This window comes from Coregonus lavaretus, assembly GCF_964263955.1.
Source record: "Coregonus lavaretus genome assembly, contig: HAP1_SCAFFOLD_2950, whole genome shotgun sequence".
NCBI lineage: Eukaryota > Metazoa > Chordata > Actinopteri > Salmoniformes > Salmonidae > Coregonus > Coregonus lavaretus.
The window spans coordinates 1,705-22,500 of record NW_028159368.1 but is presented as its reverse complement, the minus strand read 5'-3'; the positions used below and the strand labels follow the sequence as shown (position 1 = coordinate 22,500).

The window sequence follows — 20,796 nt, the reverse complement described above, 5'->3', positions numbered from 1 at the left end:
AGACAATCATCCTCTCTCCTACTCTCCAGGCTCCAGACTGCAGTAGGCAGACACAGTCAGTCTATCCTCCTCTGTCCTCCTCCTCCCCACTGAGAATAGAGACCCCATGGGGAGCCTGCCCGGCTCTATGGGGAAGTCAACCCTCAGACACTGCACAATATACTGTCAAAACAAAGAGACTAGGAGGACTAGCTAGCTAAGTAGTATGATATTGAATGCTACATTTTCTTAAAGGATTTGGACAGCATTTTGAACAACTTAATGCAACAAAGACAAAGATCCTTCATAATCAAAAACCGTCTCATAAAGAAGCATCTAAGCCAGATAATATTATATAGGCTAATGTCAGATTATCTGTAAGGATCATGTAAACATGATTGATTGCATTAGAAAATGGACAGGCATTCGATATCATTTGACAGCATCTCCAATATACATGTCATGGTAAAGCCTAAGTGATCCGATTAGCATTTTAACTTTACACTCTCTCTGCAGCATTTTGTCTCCCTCTATATTCAGCCCTACTAGACTAGCAACACTCTGTTTCACACTATGCTCCACGGTCTCCTTGACAACAGAGACCTGCTTGGGCTAGCACCGCAGCTAGGACAGGGGCACCATCACACACACACACTCATACAGAGACACATACACACGCACACACACCTATGAATTTTAAATTCTCACGCATCAAAACCCAGCACAAAGTACTGTGGGTAGGCCAACCATAATAATCTGGGAAAAACAGGATTATAATCCCTGTGAGCCATGCTGTGTGCTGCACGCTCCCTGGCCTGGGTAATCCTCTATAATATCATAACACAGGGGGGATGGAGGATACACAGGATTAGTTACAGCTACTTCGTATGTAGAGCAAAAACCTATGTTGATTTCTGGACCGGAATGAGGCCTTCTTTTAAAGCCATTGCGTAATTGAACTCTGAGTTCCATTGACCATTCTATTCCAACATAGTGACTGTAACTAACTAACACTTATGAATGGCTTCCCAGACACAGATTAAGCCTAAAAAACACCTCCAATGGAGATTCTCCATTGAACATGCTTTTTAGGCCAGGACTAGGTTTAATGCAGCGTTTCCCAAACTCGGTCCTCGGGATCCCAAGGGGTGCACGTTTTGGTTTTTGCCCTAACACTACACAGCGGATTCAAATGATCAAAGCTTGATGATCAGTTGATTATTTAAATCAGCTGTGTAGTGTTAGGGCAGAAACCAAAACATGCATTGAAGAAGCGTTTACTTACTGTGCTTGAGTCATGTAGTGGTTGTTCCATGTACTTCAATGTGTTTATTGTAAACTGCTGCAGAAGACCCGTGTCAGCTAAACGACTAGAAGGGAAATATGAAGGCTACTGAGCATTTTTTTAATAGTCTGAAAGGTTTAGACCCTCCTGAGGAACTCAACGCTGCATCGCTTCCCTGAGATTAACAATGTAACTGGGTCAGAGGAATCATCAGTTACACACAGCAAAGTATCATCAGATGACTCCCATAAATTCACACTGGGATAATCATCCCTTACGGATGCGAATGTGCGCACACACACACACGCACACAGTCACGCTGCATTGAGAGTACAGTGCAAAACCAACCCTAGGCTCACTTCTCAGTCCTCACGTACCTCATCCCCTTTCTGTATCTGATCCTGTCACACAATCACTCCTTCTGTTGTAGACCTGGAGTCACCATGGGCTATTGGGTTCACCCCAGTTCAGTGTACCAGACACCTCTGTGGTCTATTTATCTCTATGAGAGCCCATTGTTTTCAAACACATCATATGACACCTCAGGACTCTCTGTGGACAGTTCCTTAATAGGCGAAAGCTTAGTTTACCAACAGTTGAAAAACATTCATAAAGAAAACACCTGATTGATATTCATAGGGTATTCTAACAAAATCCAATACCACTTAGGCCTACACATCTATTACAAAGAAAGTCATGGGAATAAAATCAATCCCACTTTCGACACTGTCACGATCGTCGTCAAGAGAGGAGGACCAAGGCGCAGCGTGATGAACGAACATGTTTATTTATCATTAGCGATAAACACGGACAGTAAACAAAAACAACTCGTAACGTCCTAGGTAACATAGACCAACACGGAACAAGAACCCACAACCACAAAGGGAAAACAGACAGTTTAAATATGGCTCCCAATCAGAGACAACCAGTCACAGCTGACACTCGTTGCCTCTGATTGGGAGTCACTCAGGCCAACATAGAAATAAACAAACTATAAAGAACACACCCTGGCTCAACATATAGAGTCCCAGAGCCAGGGTGTTACAGTACCCCCCCCTAAAGGCGCGGACTGCGACCGCGCCTCAACTAGAGCAAAACAGGGGAGGGCTGGGTGGGCATTCCTCCTCGGCGGCGGTTCTGGCTCCGGCCTTGCCCACCACCCTCCAATAAACCCCCCATAGCGCCCCTGGTCCGGTCTGGCCCCGCTGGCTGGAGCCGAACTGGACGTAGCAGGAGCGGTTAGCTTCAGCTCCGTAGTGGAGCAGTTGACCGGTACCTTACCAGGCACCGGTGACCCAGGCACGGGTTGTGCTGGACTGACAACGCGCACCCCTGGCTTGGTGCGTGGAGCCGGAACGGGCCGGACCGGGCTGACGACTCGCACCCCTGGCTTGGTGCGTGGAGTAGGAACGGGCCGAACCGGGCTGACGACTCGCACCCCTGGCTTGGTGCGTGGAGTAGGAACGGGCCGGACCGGGCTGACGATGCGCACCCCTGGCTTGGTGCGTGGAGTAGGAACGGGCCGGACCGGGCTGACGATGCGCACCCCTGGCTTGGTGCGTGGAGTAGGAACAGGCCGGACCGGGCTGGCGACGCACACCGTAGGCTTGGTGCGAGGAGCAGGGACAGGCCGGACCGGGCTGGCGACGCACACCGTAGGCCTGGTGCGTGGAGCAGGGACAGGCCGGACCGGGCTGGCGACGCACACCGTAGGCTTGGTGCGAGGAGCAGGGACAGGCCGGACCGGGCTGGCGACGCACACCGTAGGCTTGGTGCGAGGAGCAGGGACAGGCCGGACCGGGCTGGCGACGCACACCGTAGGCCTGGTGCGTGGAGCAGGGACAGGCCGGACCGGGCTGGCGACGCACACCGTAGGCTTGGTGCGAGGAGCAGGGACAGGCCGGACCGGGCTGGCGACGCACACCGTAGGCTTGGTGCGAGGAGCAGGGACAGGCCGGGCCGGGCTGTGGAGACGGATAGGAGACCTGGAGTGAAGAGCTGCCACAACCCGTCCTGGCTGAATGCCTACCCTCACACACTCTGTGTGAGGCATCAGCACAGGACGTACAGGGCTGTGTACCCGTACTGGCATAACAGCACGTGACACTGGCGCAGGATATCCGGGACCGAGGAGAGGCACTGGAGGCCACGAGCGCTGAGCCGGCACACTCCGTCCTGGCTGCATGCCCACCTTCGCACAACACGTGCGGGGTGCTCGCACAGGACGTACCGGACTATGCCGGACCACTCGTGGCACAGTGCGCAGCTCCGCATACCGCGGAACCTGCCCAGTCTCATGCTGCCATGCCTGAGTACGGGGAGTTGGCTCTGCTCTCCATCCAGGCTCCGCCAACCTGCCTTCTGGCCCCCAAAACCCGGTGGCATCCTCTCCAAATCGCCCTGTGGCAGCCTCCTGCTGCCCAGCCGCCCATGCCGTGTGCCCCCCCCCCCAAAAAAATTTTTGGGGTTGCCTCTCGTCCGTCAGACGATAACACTGTTGACGCCGCTGCTCCTCTCTCGCCAGGGCCTTAATCCTAGCCCATGGCCCTTTGCCCCCGAGCATGTCCTCCCAGGACCACGATTTGCCCACCTGGGCCATCGCCAACCTCTCCATCTCCTTTCCCGGCGCTTCCTCCCATGTCCAGTCTGCCTGCTCCTGGACACGCTGCTTGGTCCTTGAATGGTGGGTTCTTCTGTCACGATCGTCGTCAAGAGAGGAGGACCAAGGCGCAGCGTGATGAACGAACATGTTTATTTATCATTAGCGATAAACACGGACAGTAAACAAAAACAACAAACGACTCGTAATGTCCTAGGTAACATAGACCAACACGGAACAAGAACCCACAACCACAAAGGGAAAACAGACAGTTTAAATATGGCTCCCAATCAGAGACAACCAGTCACAGCTGACACTCGTTGCCTCTGATTGGGAGTCACTCAGGCCAACATAGAAATAAACAAACTAGAAAGAACACACCCTGGCTCAACATATAGAGTCCCAGAGCCAGGGTGTTACAGACACCAATGTAGTGAGCGGCGAACAGTGCAACACCCAAACCAAAGTTCCCTCTAGGAAAAATAATGGTACTTTATTCTATTTATTTTTTTAAGCTCCCTTAAAGGGAAATGTAAAAAAAAAAAGTGTCAACTTCATTTTCATCATCTTGAGCACCACCTCAACATCAACATACTGTATGTGAAAATGGCTAGTTTCTATGTTTCTATGAAAAACAGATAGAGGGAGATGAGTGTTTACTAAATGTCTACTAATTGGTTTATATTCCTCTGTCTTTTTACTACAAAACATAGAAAAGCATCATTTTCACATATGTTGATGTTGAGGTGGTGCTGGAGATGAAGACTAAGAAGTGGATTTTTTTTTACATTTCCCTTTAACATAGCTTATAATTCAGCCATTGCTGAATCCTCAACATGGCGTGGGTGAAATAAATAAATACCTATCCTAACATCCAAGGGCTGAGGGCTCCAGAGGTTGAATATATGCACCAGCTGGGCTCATCTAAAATGCTTCTCGCTACGGAGGTGACAGCCAGAGCTAATACATTCAGAGAGAGAGAGAGAGAGAGAGAGAGAGAGAGAGAGAGAGAGAGAGAGAGAGAGAGGGAGAGAGAGAGAGAGCGATAGCGAGAGAGAGCGATAGTGAGAGAGAGAGAGAGAGAGAGAGAGAGAGAGAGAGAGAGAGAGAGTCCCTCTTTTCTCTAATCTCTGAGAAATTCACCCTTCTGTAGTTATATTCTGTAGTCTGTAGGTCCAGGCACCAGACAGTAACAGGTTGTTCTCTGTCTGTCTCACAGACACTTGTGGATAGACAACATCAATACAACACTCTGAGCCTGTCTGTCTGTGGATGGGCACAGACTGTCCCTGTCTCTGTGCCCCTAATGCTCCCAGGCCCTCAGCTAATGTACTCCACCATTGTGTGGAGAGTTGAAAGCCCTATTAGACAAATGTAGTATTATCATGAAACCGACTGCTAGGCTATTTATTTACAAATATACTGAGGAAGATTTTAAAAACATACGATATGACAAGAAAACATGGGCATAACAGAGTCTCCTTTCTCATGTATTCTGATGTATCAGACTATCAGCTAATGAAAGTACATCCACGTCAGTGAAATGAAATAATAATAATTGCTTCTACTCAGCTCAATTCCAATACCTGCTGGTTAATTAGTGTATTACATGTCAATACGTTGATAGAAAATCCTTGCTTTTCAGCAGAGTGCAATTCAACAGAAATGATTCATACATTAGCAAAACAAAACATTACTCACAACGTCCCTATAGACGAAAAAACTAAAAAGAGATAGTCATAAACAAAATAAATATTATTGTTGGTAAAAATGTATCTTGCAAAGAACGAAGATGCAGTAAAAATGTAAAGGGAGCTTTAGTTCGCAAATAAGGGGAGCTTTAAGGTGATTCACAAACCTTCTCCAGCTTTTCAAAGTGCTCCCGCAAGAATTTCATAGGACGCTCAGGCTTGGCGATGCACAGGTTGACAATGCACTCTTTGAGGATCTGCTGGATGTTGTGCTTCTGCACAAATACTTCACAGCCCTTCAGACTCTCGTCTTCATCCAGATTAGGGGAGGAGGAGGTGGCCATGTTATTTATCTGGTTTATCTGCAGAGAGGTGGAGAGGAGGGGAAGTTGAGGAGAGAGGAGATGAAGGAAGAAGAGAAGGAGAGAAGCGGAGGGGAAAGGAGAGGGGAGGAGGAGAGAGGGGGTGAGGAGAGGTGGAAAGAGGAGAGGAGGAGGGGAAGGAAGAGCAGGGGAGGTTGAGGAGAGAGCAGACACAGGGAGAAGAGGAGGGGGAGAAGGGGGCGAGGAGGAGGAGGAGGGAGGGGAGAGACGAGTGGTGGAAAGAGGAAAGGAGGAGGGGAGAGGGGAGGGGAGAAGATGAATAGGAGATGAGAAGAGAAGAGAGGAGAGGAGAAGAGGAGAGAATGAGAAAATATGTGGGGAGAGGACAGAGGAGATGAGGGGAGAGACGATGAAGAGGAGAGGAGAAGAGGAGGGGGGAGAGAAAGAGAGAGCGCGTGAGTGAGAGAGAGAGAGAGAGAGAGAGAGAGAGAGAGAGAGAGAGAGAGAGAGAGAGAGAGAGAGAGAGAGAGAGAGAGAGAAAGTAAAGAAGAGGAGGGGAGAAGTGGAGAGGTTGTCAGAATGAGGAGAAATATCAGCCCCTGGTTGTTTGTGTGTTTGTCTCTGTCAGTTTGCATTTTCTTTAAATGTGATAGGGGCTGGATCTCCAAACTGCAATAGACAGAAGCCTATTAATTTGGCTTGTTGATGACCACGGACACTTACAGTACCAGTCAAAAGTTTGGACACACCTACTCATTTAAGGATATTTCTTTATTTTTACAATTTTTTACATAGCAGAATAATAGTGAAGACATCAAAACTATGAAATAAAACATATGGAATCATGTAGTAACCAAAAAAGTGTTAAACAAATCAAAATATATTTTATATTTGAGATTCTTCAAATAGCCACCCTTTGCCTTGATGACAGCTTTGCACACTCTTGGCATTCTCTCAATCAGCTTCACCTAGAATGCTTTTCCAACAGTCTTGAAGGAGTTTCCACATATGCTGAGCACTTGTTGGCTGCTTTTCCTTCACTCTGCCGTCCGACTCATCCCAAACCATCTCAATTGGGTTGAGGTCGGGGGATTGTGGAGGCCAGGTCATCTGATGCAGCACGCCATCACTCTCCTTCTTGGTAAAATAGCCCTTACACAGCCTTAGTCCCACTAAGCCCAAACCAGATGGGATGGCGTATCGCTACAGAATGCTGTGGTAGCCATGCTGGTTAAGTGTGCCTTGAATTCTAAATAAATCACAGACAGTGTCACCAGCAAAGCACCCCTACACCATAACACCTCCTCCATGCTTTACGGTGGGAACTACACATGCGGAGATCATCCGTTCACCCACACAGCGTCTCACAAAGACACGCCGGTTGGAACCAAAAATCTCAAATTTGGACTCCAGACCAAAGGACAAATTTCCACTTGTCTAATGTCCAATGTCTATCTCCCTCACTAACTTTAAGCATCAGTTGTCAGAGCACCTTACCGATCACTGCACCTGTACACAGCCCATCTGAAATTAGCCCACCCAACTACCTCATCCCTATATTGTTATTTATTTTGCTCTTTTGCACCCCAGTATCTCTATTTGCACATAATCTCTTGCACATCTAGCATTCCAGTGTTAATACTATTGTAATTATTTTGCACTATAGCCTATTTATTGCCTTACCTCCATAACTTGCTACATTTGCACACACTGTATATATATTTTCTGTTGTATTTTTGACTTTATGTTTTTTACCCCATATGTAACTCTGTGTTGTTTTTATCGCACTGCTTTGCTTTATCTTGGCCAGGTCGCAGTTGTAAATGAGAACTTGTTCTCAACTGGCTTACCTGGTTAAATAAAGGTGAAATAAATAAAAAAAAATAAAAAATTGCTCATGTTTCTTGGCCAAGCAGGTCTCTTCTTCTTATTGGTGTCCTTTAGTAGTAGTTTCTTTGCAGCAATTCGACAATGAAGGCCTGATTCACACAGTCTCCTCTGAACAGTTGATGGTGAGATGTGTCTCTTACTTTAACTCTGTGAAGCATTTATTTGGGCTGCAATCTGAAGTGCAGTTAACTCTAATTAACTTATCCTCTGCAGCAGAGGTAACTCTGGGTCTTCCATTCCTGTGGCAGTCCTCGTGAGAGCCAGTTTCATCATATCGCTTGATGGTTTTTGCGACTTTCCATTTTGACTAACCTTCATGTCTTAAAGTAATGATGGACTGTCGTTTCTCTTTGCTTATTTGAGCTGTTCTTGCCATAATATGGACTTGGTCTTTTACCAAATAGGGCTATCTTCTGTATACCACCCCTAACTTGTCACAACACAACTGATTGGCTCAAACGCATTAAGAAGGAAAGAAATTCCACAAATTAACTTTTAACAAGGCACACCTGTTAATTGAAATGTATTCCAGGTGACTACCTCATGAAGCTGGTTGAGAGAATGCCAAGAGTGTGCAAAGCTGTCATCAAGGCAAAGGGTGGCTATTTGAAGAATCTCAAATATAACATATATTTTGATTTGTTTAACACTTTTTTGGTTACTACATGATTCCGTATGTATTATTTCATAGTTTTGATGTCTTCACTATTATTCTACACTGTAAAAAATTGTAAGAATAAAGAAAAACCCTTGAACGAGTAGGTGTCTCCAAACTTTGGACTGGTAGTGTGTGTAGCCTACTAGTTTATCAAAGCAATGCCTTGACATGATCAAATCATAATCAGTACCTGTGGCAGGTGTAATGCACAGTTACAATGTAGTTACAGTCACACTATCTAGAGAACCATATTGTTTAGTGTCACCTCAATCTACATATAGCCTAGCCCACATCAGGAATACAGCCTCACAGTCAAATAAAGGATGCATTCTGAAATAATGTGGTTTTTAAACAATGTAATAGCTTCTGACAACAAGGTAGCCTGTCATGGAATAAATAGGCAAAGACAGTCAGATCTAGGACAGAGATAGCTAAGCAAAGCCTCCGCAAATTCACTTCCGCTATTTAAATTTGAAGGAAACATCACGGTTGATTTGTTAGCTTGCCTCTGAAGCTAGCTACTACATAGCTAGCTAGCAAGTTTAAAACTAAAACTAGGTAGGCTAACGTTAGCTAGCTATCATAAACCCATAACCTCCATCATTGGCCTCAATGTCTAACATTTAAAATTGGCAAGATAGTTATGATATAATTTGCTGTGAAAATCAAATGTATCCTAACTAGCATTACTAGAGCACCTGTTTCGTGTTCCAGGCACGACCCTATATTTCATTTCTCTCTCACACAAGATGACAACCAAATCATAACCATAGCAAAACAAAAAGCAATATTCAAGCCTGGATTCATTTGCTGATAAATACGTCAACACGTTGAGGTTTTGCCAGATAAGATATTCGTCGTGCCATTCAATTTCTTACCGTTATTTTCCGGGGATGCTCAGAGATCCCTGGCTATGGATATTGTTTGCAAGGTAGGCTACTCTGTAGCTAGGGAAGATGCTCTGCTGCTGCAACTGCCGCTGCTCGGTTGCTGCTTTCGCTGGGGCTCGCTCTACGTCGGTCCCAATGACGTCAATTTGTCACTTTTTATTCAGCCGCAAAGCAACTCACGAGGCCAGGAACAAGCTTTCAATCCCTTTACTCATTTGAAATGTTTGAATAATTATGTGCCGTGGCATTCCTTATGTGGATGTCCACATCATCGTGTCATTTTCAATGCACCAGTTTCATAAGAAGAGAGCAGGTGTTTATTTGTTTTTCTCAGCAGTGTCAGACTGAGAAAAGGTTCTCTGACAGATGACACTGACAGACCTGATCAGCTCCTTACCTGGTCATGCAGAGAAAGCACCAAATTGCCATTTTCTGTCCATTAGTTATGAGGTTTAGTTATGAGGCTGTGATATAAAGTCCATCATTGAGATCCCCCAAATTGTGTTACTGACATACTTAATAAAAATATCATAATCCTAACCTAAAGAAGAATATGATATTAAATCCGCATATTCCAACTTTGTTATACTACAGTTATTATATTGTTACGGTGTAAGTGATACTATTTATATTATAAGATCTATCTATTTCATCATGCTATTCAACATTCACATCAATGACTTTCTGTAACAAAAATACAGTATGTCAAATCTTTATTCCATAGATTTAGATTAATTTCCACCGCATTTCACAAAGATGCAATAGTTGTCAATAAAGTTGTCAAGGTTTGAATTAGAGTTATCGTAAAGCAAGTATGTTTGTCGCAACGCTGCTTGTTGCCATATCAACAGTGAAAATGGCAACAAAGGTAACAGTGAAAACGGCAACAACGATGGCGGCGGGAGAAGAACGTGCTGCTTCTGAAGTTTTGAGAGCGCTAGCTCGACATCTAAACTGTCTCAACGAAGACAGCAAAACCACAAGAAAAAGAGCGCTTGAAGCAATCAAAAGAGAAACTATTGATAAAGGGCTTTCGAGCGGCGTGTTGCAGGATGTTTTCACGTGTCTGCTAAAGTCGCTGCTGAAATGCCTGTCAGATCCTATGGAAAGATGCAGAGAGACTGCCATACACATGCTTGGAGATTTTATTCGGTGTGTTCCTCAACCGGAGGATTCGTTGCCTTATCTCATGCCCGCTTTGACGCAGCGGCTCGGCGGGAAAGAGATCCTGGAGCCCGCGGAGGAACTTCGGCTGTCCATGGTGGAGGTGCTGACTCTCACAGTGGAGGTGTGTGGTAGGCTCCTAGCTCCCTACCTCGACGATATGATGAAGATATTGCAGAGAACTATTGTCGACCCTTTCCCAGACGTCAAAAGGGAGAGCTGCAAATGCACTGTTCATTTTGCAAAAAGTGTACCAGGTAAGCTGGTTGAGAATGTACTGGGTGTAGTCTTGTTAGCCCACAAGTTAGGCTAACTAGTTAGCTAGCTAGCTGTGTTAGCTAAAGTTTATTGCATGGACACCTGACCAAGCTGTGTCAGAGAATGGTTATTTTTGTGGCTCTAAGTTATTTTGTACACTCCAAAGCTCTACCAGGCTGTCATGTAATATACATATTAATTATTAATTAAGTTAATGGAAATGTAGACAATAGGACAATAACAAAATAATTTGTTTCTCTGTGATTTGCATGCTCTACAGAGCTAGTTATGTATGGTCTCTCTGAATACATGTATAACAATTGAATGTATTGAGGATAATGTTTAGGAAATCGTACCCTAACTTATACTGTGGCATGAAGTGACAGTCACCTTACATTAATCTTGTTTGAAATGCTTCTCTCTATCCCCAGAACATTTCCACATGCAGGCAGAGAGCCTGGTCAAGCCCCTGATGCAGACCATCTCCCATCAGCATTCCCGTGTGCGTGTGTCCACCATCGAGGCCACTGGAGCGGTCATCCAGTACGGCACGGGGAAGAACGTGGACGATGTGCTCTCTCACCTGGCACAGAGGCTGTTTGACGACTCACCACAGGTTGGTTCTGTCAAATCTGGCAGATAAAGATCAAATACTCCTAGTGACAGTGTTAATGATTAGATTATTAGACAAATTATGTCAAATCTGGCAGATGAAGCTCAACTACTCCTAGTGACAGTGTTAATTATTAGATTATTAGACTAATTCTGTCAAATCTGGCAGATTCACTACAAATACTCAGTGACCGTTAGTGTTAATGATTAGATTATTAGACTAATTCTGTTATTGCTGTGTTCATCTAGATTATTATTTTCCTTGTTGGATAAATGTATTTCAGAAAAAATACAAAATAAACAAACTGGTCAATCAATCTAATCAATCAATCCAACATATTAATAAAGGCTGCTTTTCTTTTACACCAACAGTTACTACAGTGGTTCCCAAACTGTGGGGGGGAAAGTCAAAAGTTTGGACACCTACTCATTCAAGGGTTTTACTTTATTTTGACTATTTTTTACATAGCAGAATAATAGTGAAGACGTCAAAACCATGAAAGAACACATATGGAATCATGTAGTAACCAAAAAAGTGTTAAACAAATCAAAATATATTTTATATTTGAGATTCTTCAAATAGCCACCCTTTGCCTTGATGACAGCTTTGCACACTCTTGGCATTCTCTCAACCAGCTTCACCTGGAATGCTTTTCCAACAGTCTTGAAGGAGTTCCCACATATGCTGAACACTTGTTGGCTACTTTTCCTTCACTCTGCCGTCCGACTCATCCCAAACCATCTCAATTGGTTTGAGGTCGGGGGATTGTGGAGGCCAGGTCATCTGATGCAGCACTCCATCACTCTCCTTCTTGGTAAAATAGCCCTTACACAGCCTGGAGGTGTGTTGGGTCATTGCCTTGTTGAAAAACAAATGATAGTCCAACTAAGTCCAAACCAGATGGGATGGCGTATCGCTGCAGAATGCTGTGGTAGCCATGCTGGTTAAGTGCAATGACAGTGTCACCAGCAAAGCACCCCCACACCATAACACCTCCTCCTCCATGCTTTACGGTGGGAATTACACATGCTGAGATCATCCGTTCACCCACACAGCGTCTCACAAAGACATGGCGGTTGGAACCAAAAATCTCCAATTTGGACTCCAGACCAAAGGACACATTTCCACCGGTCTAATGTCCATTGCTCATGTTTCTTGGCCCAAGCAGGTCTCTTCTTCTTATTGGTGTCCTTTAGTAGTGGTTTCTTTGCAGCAATTCGACCATGAAGGCCTGATTCACACAGTCCCCTCTGAACAGTTGATGTTGAGATGTGTCTGTTACTTGAACTCTGTGAAGCATTTATTTGGGCTGCAATTTCTGAGGCTGGTAACTCTTATGAACTTATCCTCTGCAGCAGAGGTAACTCTGGGTCTTCCATTCCTGTGGCAGTCCTCATGAGAGCCAGTTTCATCATAGCGCATTATGGTTTTTGCGACTGCACTTGAAGAAACGTTCAAATTTCTTGAAATGTTCCGTATTGACTGACCTTCATGTCTTAAAGTAATGATGGACTGTCATTTCTCTTTGCTTATTTGAGCTGTTCTTGCCATAATATGGACTTGGTCTTTTACCAAATAGGGCTATCTTCTGTATACCACCCCTACCTTGTCACAACACAACTGATTGGCTCAAACTCGTTAAGAAGGAAAGAAATTCCACAAATTAACTTTTAACAAGGCACACCTGTTAATTGAAATGCATTCCAGGTGACTACCTCATGAAGCTGGTTGAGAGAATGCCAAGAGTGTGCCAAGCTGTCATCAAGGCAAAGGGTGGCTATTTGAAGAATCTCAAATATAAAATATATTTTGATTTGTTTAACACTTTTTTGGTTACTACATGATTCCGTATGTTTTATTTCATAGTTTTGATGTCTTCACTATTATTCAAAAAAGTAGAAAATAGTCCAAATATAGAAAAACCCTTGAATGAGTAGGTGTGTCCAAACTTTTGACTGGTACTGTATATATATATTTTTTTTAAAGGAACTTAGTCCGGCTTTAAACTTACTCTTGAAAGTTATAATAGTAGAATGCAGAAGGTGCAATTTTGAAATTTGATAGTGCATAATCAGTTCCTCTTGTTAGTCATTGCATACCTTAGAGAGCTATTTATAACTTGTCAGAAATGTCCAGATCAACTAGCCCATGTCAGCTAATGTTTTTTATTTAGGTTTTTTAGCCCATAGATATTGTTGTTATTTTTTAGTCACTCAAATATCACATGAATAAACATTAGACATGACAAAATGTGTAGAATTGTAGGAAATAAGCTTTAAACCTGCAAAATCCTCTCCACCAACGAATGTTGTCAACAGTTTGTGTCATGAACAGCACATAGAAATAGACGTGGCATGTGCGCACGCGCAGGGGGGCGCGGGATGTTCCCCAATGCTGGAACGGTGGCACCGAGTGAAAAACTTTGAGAACCCCTTAGTTACTACAGTACCATACAAGGTGTTTTCCTCACTTAAAAAACTATGTTTTGTCTCACCCCACCTCTCTCCTCCAGGTGAGAAAAGCTGTGACTGTGGTTGTTGGTGACTGGCTGCTCCACCTGAGAGACAGATACTCCTACTTCCACAAGCTCATCCCCCTCCTACTGAGCAGCCTCAGCGATGACATCCCAGAGATTAGGTACTTATTGTACAGGGCTGGGCTCAATTCGAATTGAAGGCAGTCAATTCAGGAAGTGATTTTAATTAAAAATTCATTTTAAACTTTTGAAATAAATAGCTTCTACTTGAAAATGGATGCAGTTTTTTCCAATTTTGAATTGTTATTTGAGTGTACTTCCTGGATTGACTGCCTTCAATTCAAATGACCCCAGCCCTGCTATTGTATGACTGACCCAGTCCTTAACCACTCTGCCTTTGAGACCACCCACCCATTCACTCACTCTGTCAGACCTAGGAAATATGCAGCCTAAGATACACACGTATGTATCAGGTTTGCTTGTGCAGATTACTGTAGATACCTACTTATACAGTAGGTTTGGTGTGAAAGAGGGAATAGCAGGAGCCCACAAGGCTCATCACTGACTGTGTTGGCTAGCTTGGGCTTTTGTGTTGTTTGTACATTGCGTCGTTGTGGCGTGGGTTCGAATCCTGGGTCTGCCGTGGCAGGGATGGACGTGCATTATCATTATATTTGTCTCTCTCTCCCCTCCAGTCAACTAGCTGCTGACCTGTGGAGACAGACAGGCACTCTGTGGGAGCAGGAGAATGAGGATGACCTGAAGGACAAGATGGACTTCCTCCTGACCCCACCTGACCTCTACCCTGCTGGAGGTGAGTGAACTCCATCACTACTACTTCTACTGCAGAGAGATTAAACATTGTACCATTGCGCCACTCAACTGACTTACAATGTGTATACAGGATCTTTTGGTGGTGCAAAAAAAAAGTATTTACAGGGTTGGGTTTCTCACACAAAGAAGGCTAGACAAGAAAAAAGATTGTAAAAATCACTAAAGAAATGTATTGGGTTTTGTCTCCTTCAGTGAATGTAGCCCATTGAGAAAAGGTTAGTTAGTTACCGTCCCATGCAGTGTGTTGTCTTGATTATAATAATGAAGAAGAAAGTTCATCAGTGCATTGATACAGACTGAAGAACATCAGCCAATGTAAACCGTGTGATTTGTTGTTGTGGCCTTCTCTGTAAAGCCACCACCCTTTCTCTTCCACCGATCTAGTTATGTCCTCCTTCCTCTGAAAGTAGGTCAGACGCAGCGTGGGGTCAGCTGCCTTTATTAATAATAAGAACTGTCTACTGAGGGCATGATGTATCTATCGATGATTGACGTCAGAGCAGTCTGGGCACGGAGAGGGAGAGAGGGCTGTAGGGGCTGGGGAGGGATGCTGTGCTGTCACTGATCCATCTAGCCTATCTATCTATCCAATATGCTTCATTACTTCAGTTCTACTTCTGCTTGCTGTAGTATAGCAGGGTTCTCACATTCCTCTCTCTGTGTCCTGGTTGGAATAGCCTGGAATACAAACTGATACCATGGTGAAACGGAGCATGTCAGTTTGAATTCCAAGCATTAGTAACTCATCATCGGCAGCTCTGTGCGTGGGATAATTTGCTCTTGTCTTGCATTGATTTAATTGTTATATATATATTTTTATACATGACTCGTTAAATATTCAGTTATTCACATCATGCGGTCTTAATTATATTTTAATCAAGGGAAAGAAGGGAACAGGATTTTTAATGAGCTTTGTTGGGAACTAGGTTTAAAGGGATTTTTTACTCTATATAACTTTAGTTTTCTGTGATAAGAAGTACTGCCTTCTTATGTCTGTCTTTGAGCAGACAACTTTTATAAAAGTTCTTGAATTATTCCTTTAGATTTGGCCCCCAAAAAATAAATAAAATAAAAAACACTGAGCTCCAGCCATAAACCAACTATGCTAGCCCTATTCCCCAAGAGTGCTCAGTCACGGTGGAGTTCCAAGCCTCCATATATTACTCATCTCTATTGGCCTGCGGGTTATGTATTCTACAGGTTATGTATTCTACAGGTTATGTATTATGTCATTAGATCCGCTCCGTCAATCATACAAGGCTCAACTATGACACAGTGCTTGATTATTGTCGACACTCTGCCCCCGAACACCCTCATTACTAAGACTAATGTGTGGATGTGGTTGTGGTGTGCAGGCTGGGTGGAGACTAGAGGGGTTTTCCTACTCCCCTTTTACACACACACGCACTCATGCACACACTCACACACACACTCTCTCACTCTCTTTCTCGCACACACACACTCACGACTACCCCACTGACTCACCACCCCACCCCTGTGTGAGAAGCTGGAAGGGGAGGCCATTGGAGGGACAACACCCAGCCTGTGTTGCCTCCCCAAGCACCTTATTACCACCTATTAATAACGTCTGTCAGCACTGTAGTGAAGAATGAGGAAGCCCTTCATCTTTTCATATCGCCGCTGGGTTCAGGAAGGAGAGGTGAAGTCCTGTCTGTGACTTTCCATCCCACTCAGCAGGTGAAGACAGACAGCAGGCCTTTTTCTAGAGCAGCAACCCTGCCGTTTTCCTCCTGGCCTGATTTCTGTTTATTTTACATAGGCTACACTGGGAAGGCTGTTTGTTTCTATGACGGTCACACGCACCCACCACATTAGCCTGGTCCCAGATCAGTTTATGTTAAGATGTGACAATGAGTATGTTTACATGCACACTAATAATTCGATATTAAACTGATTATGGCAGTAGGCCGAGTATGGCATTAGTGATGTAAATTGTAAACACCTTACTCTACTTATCTTAATCGGCGCAAGGTCAACATCGAAGTAAGCTTACGCCGATTAAAACACCTGGTTTTCTGAGCAATCTTTAGAATTATGAGGACATGTAAATGCCTTAATCAGAGTTACAGCGGTGTATTAGATTTGCACATGTGCTAGTACGAGAAGCGCAAGCTTCTATCTTTTGCGCTAGTGAAGTGAGTTCGGGAAAAACTGAAAATATGCATCTTAGAAATAGTTTTCCCATACAAACGTTATATGTCCGAATTCAACAATCAAATAGGCATCACAAAAATAACATGGTCGCTGTGGTAGAACGTTTATTTTGATTGGCGATTTTCTGCATTTATCAAAGTCCCATCAGGTAGCCAGATTTCAGATGTGTCCGTGTAAACAGGATTATTAGGGAAATCGATCTTCTTGCAAATCATGTAAATGTTTAAATCGAGCTATTATATTAATCTGACTTCACAATAATCATATTTTTGTATGCATGTAAACATACTCAATGACCATAGGAGTTGGCAAGATGACACAAACAGATCTGGGACCAGGCAACAACCTGTGGTTGAAGTGTGCATTTTAATCAGGTCTCTCACCTCTTAAAATATGTTTGATTTTCAATGGGATCGCCTGTATGCATGAAGGATAAATGATTCCACTGCCCAAATCTCACCATGTTAATGTTTTACTATCCCTATATGTCTGTCCATTGATTTAATCCATAGGAGTTGGGTGATTGGTACTAAGTTAATGATACACATTCAATTAATTAATTAATGATGAAGGGTTTATTAAAAGGGAAGTTCTAGTATGCAGGTGCAGTGGCTTTAATCCAGTGTTGGACAGGCAGCAGTAATAATGACCGTGTAGCTGGCTCAGATATAGGAAGGTGCTGCTGCGATGGCGGGGGTAGATAACCCAGGCCCGGGGCTGAGGATGAGTTTGAACATGAACATGAACGTGGTCACCCTGGTTGCTACCCATAGGTAGGCTAAGTGGAGAGTACCAGTATGTGTCCTGGGTGGTGTTCATTAGGGCATGCAACATTAAACGTTTTGCAACTGATAATGGAAAATTACTGTTTCTTATTGGACAAGTCCAAATAGTCCCTTTCTGTTTTAGTCAGTTTTCATCCGTTTGGTGCCTAATGAACATGACCATCTGGTTGTGTAGTGCAGATCTGGGTCAGTCTTCAGCTCCACACGGTGTTACTGCTAATGGATACTGGGTCTAGGACAGGAAAAGAGATGAGTCTCTCTCTCCCTGCCAGTCATAAATCCAACATGGCCCCACTCCTGTCTGAAAAGGTCAGTGTCAGACAACTGGGAGACAACCAGAAACGGCTTGTTTTGTCTTGTCCTGTGTGTTTCTGAAGGATTGAAGCATCCTACAGGAGGGAGGGAGGGAAGGAAGGACGGTGGGAGAGAGAGAGGGATGAAGCATGTGGAGGGCTATTCATTTAAAAATGTGTTCCACTTGCTCTGACAAGTCCCCCGGAGAGGAAATCTCCATCGTAAAACCAAAAAGTACATGTCTGGAAAATGGGACTTAGACTGTAGATGCAGTCCATTAGGACAGCAGAAAACACCCAACAAATTATGTTCCCTTCTTGCCTAATGTGAAGTGTTTTGTTGAAAATAGATCTTCTAAAATGCTCCATCAGCATAACTGGGTCGGAGGGCTATAGAACAGTTGTTCTATCGCTATCTCCATTACACAGTTAGAAATAGGATAACACAGTTACAACACAGTTAGCTTATTAGCACTTGTAGATATATACAGTAGATGTAGATTTATAGGCTGCGTTTACACAGGCAGGCCAATTCTGCTCTTTTGCAAAATTATTGGTATTTTGACCAATCATTCAGATCAGATCTTTTGGCAAAAGATCAGAATTGGGCTGCCTGTGCAAACGCAGCCTTAGATGTATATCTTAATTGATCCATTTGTGTGATTTGTGTGCTTTTTAGTAGGCTAATGCTTGTAGGCATTTTCATGCACTTTCTAACCTTAAATCCCCCTACCTCCCCCTCCCTCCTACCTATCCCCCCCCCAGTGGAGCGTCCGGGCCTGGGCTGCAGGGAGCTGGTGGTGAGGAATCTGTCCAACCTGCTGCCGGCGCTGGCCCGCGACGTGCTCGACTGGGTGGCGGGCACGCGGGTCAAGACGGCCCAGCTACTGTATGCCCTGCTGCTGCACGCTGAGGACCACTGCACCCAGCACCTGCAGTTGCTGCTCTCCACGCTGTACCGCGCCTGCACCGACCCTGAGAGGGACGTGGTCACCAACGTGAGTGGTCGAGACATAGAGACACATGCTATCACTATGTGTTCTATGTAATCCAATGGGACGTCCCTACCACATTGAAAATGAAATGTAAAATGTTTAGGGTAGGGACGTCCCAAGGATTCTGGATAGCACTAACCTTTAGCTCATCCTAGGGGGGGTGGTCAGGTCAGGAAGTGGAAGTCCTAATGGTTGGATGGTAGTGGTAGGTCTAATGGTTGGATTGTAGTGATAAGTCTAATGGTTGGATGGTAGTGGTAGGTCTAATGGTTGGATGGTAGTGATAAGTATAATGGTTGGATGGTAGTGGTAGGTCTAATGGTTGGATGGTAGTGATAAGTCTAATGGTTGGATGGTAGTGGTAGGTCTAATGGTTGGATGGTAGTGATACGTCTAATGGTTGGATGGTAGTGGTAGGTCTAATGGTTGGATGGTAGTGATAAGTCTAATGGTTGGATGGTAGTGGTAGGTCTAATGGTTGGATGGTAGTGATAGGTCTAATGGTTGGATGGTAGTGATAAGTCTAATGGTTGGATGGTAGTGGTAGGTCTAATGGTTGGATGGTAGTGATAAGTCTAATGGTTGGATGGTAGTGGTAGGTCTAATGGTTGGATGGTAGTGATAGGTCTAATGGTTGGATGGTAGTGGTAGGTCTAATGGTTGGATGGTAGTGGTAGGTCTAATGGTTGGATGGTAGTGATAGGTCTAATGGTTGGATGGTAGTGGTAGGTCTAATGGTTGGATGGTAGTGACTAACCTGGATGAATAAAGGTTTAACCATTAAATAAATAAGATAATCGTAGAAATCTGCTCTACAGTACCTGTATGTTGGCTACTTCAGTTCATCACTCCACAGATCTTTGTGAAGCAAGCCATAGACCGATGCACCATCATTTGGGCGCCATTTTAACAAACTGCTCACAGTACCAATGGCCTTCCTTCCTTGAAGTTATTTCCGTTATTGTCATGCCCATGTGCTATTTCCATTAACATTCTTTCCACCCAGAGCTGCTGTGGTGAATGGCTTGATCTTGATGGTCATGTCATGAGAGGAAAGGACACACCTGCTGGCCTTAGAATACACAGCAGTGAATAGCAGTAGTGATGTATGTGTCTTATAGCCCTGAGATAGTTGGGTTGGGCCCAAGGACTTGGGATGCACCTGCCCCAAGAGGAAGCCTTTGATGGTTCCGCTGATCCACTGGCTGATAAGGGATTATGAATTACGTACTCTTCTGTGGTCTTCTGTTATCTTGAATTCTTTCTTTCGTCCTCTCTTTCATTCTTTCTTTCTATCTCATTCTCTCTTTCTCTCTACAATCGTTCTCTGCTCTATCGCTAATCTTTGCTCTCTCTATCAATTCAAGGTGCTTTATTGGCATGAAATACACTCTGTAATATTGCCAAATCATTCTATAAACTATAGTATTCTCTATCTCTCTCTGCAGTGTCTGAGGTCTGCCAAGCTGCTGGGGACCTTTGTCAGCCCCGAGGTCTTCCTCAAGCTGCTCCTGGTCCACTTGGAGACCCCCTCCTCCTCCGCCTCCCCCCATACCCCCCTCATGGTCCTGGCTGCCGTACTGGGGGGCTGCTCCGGGGACCTCCTGAAACCACACCTCCAGAAGATCGCTGATACACTGGTCCAACCAGACATCTGCCAGGAGTACCAGCAGGTGAGTCTATGGCCTATGACCTATGGGTTGGGAATTGGGGGAAAAGGTAAATGCCATAACTACTGGTCCAGTATCAGATGTCATTATCCACACTAATTGTTAAAGATAGGGTTAATGGTAGGGTGAACTGGTCATAGATCTGCGGTTAGGGGTAACTTATGATAGTTCACATCTGGTTGAGATGTTTCCTCTATGTTATCTTATATTTGAGTCTC

The 20,796-nt window shown here is 44.4% G+C and overlaps 2 protein-coding genes across 2 annotated transcripts in view; one reads left to right on the top strand and one right to left on the bottom strand.

Annotated features, from left to right (window-relative positions):
- LOC311122953 (cAMP-dependent protein kinase type I-beta regulatory subunit-like) overlaps nt 1–9,362 on the bottom strand; it is a gene marked incomplete at its 3' end in the record, with an annotated part of 51,263 nt that extends 41,901 nt beyond the window's left edge. Inside the window, exons 1-2 of the mRNA XM_084197249.1 lie at nt 9,304–9,362; nt 5,722–5,916 (exon numbers count right to left, since the gene is read on the bottom strand). Of these exons, the coding sequence (XP_084053375.1) occupies nt 5,722–5,898 (177 nt within the window). The remainder of the gene's footprint in view (nt 1–5,721; nt 5,917–9,303) is intronic.
- A 767-nt stretch (nt 9,363–10,129) lies between these two features.
- Nucleotides 10,130–20,581, top strand: LOC311122955 (dynein axonemal assembly factor 5-like; the record flags this gene model as incomplete). The annotated part of the gene is made up of 6 exons (XM_084197250.1): nt 10,130–10,736; nt 11,169–11,353; nt 13,863–13,987; nt 14,522–14,640; nt 18,679–18,911; nt 20,357–20,581. Coding segments are annotated over 6 exons (1,494 nt in total), but the record flags the coding sequence as incomplete, so codon positions are not given.
- Between the last annotated feature and the right edge of the window lie 215 nt (nt 20,582–20,796).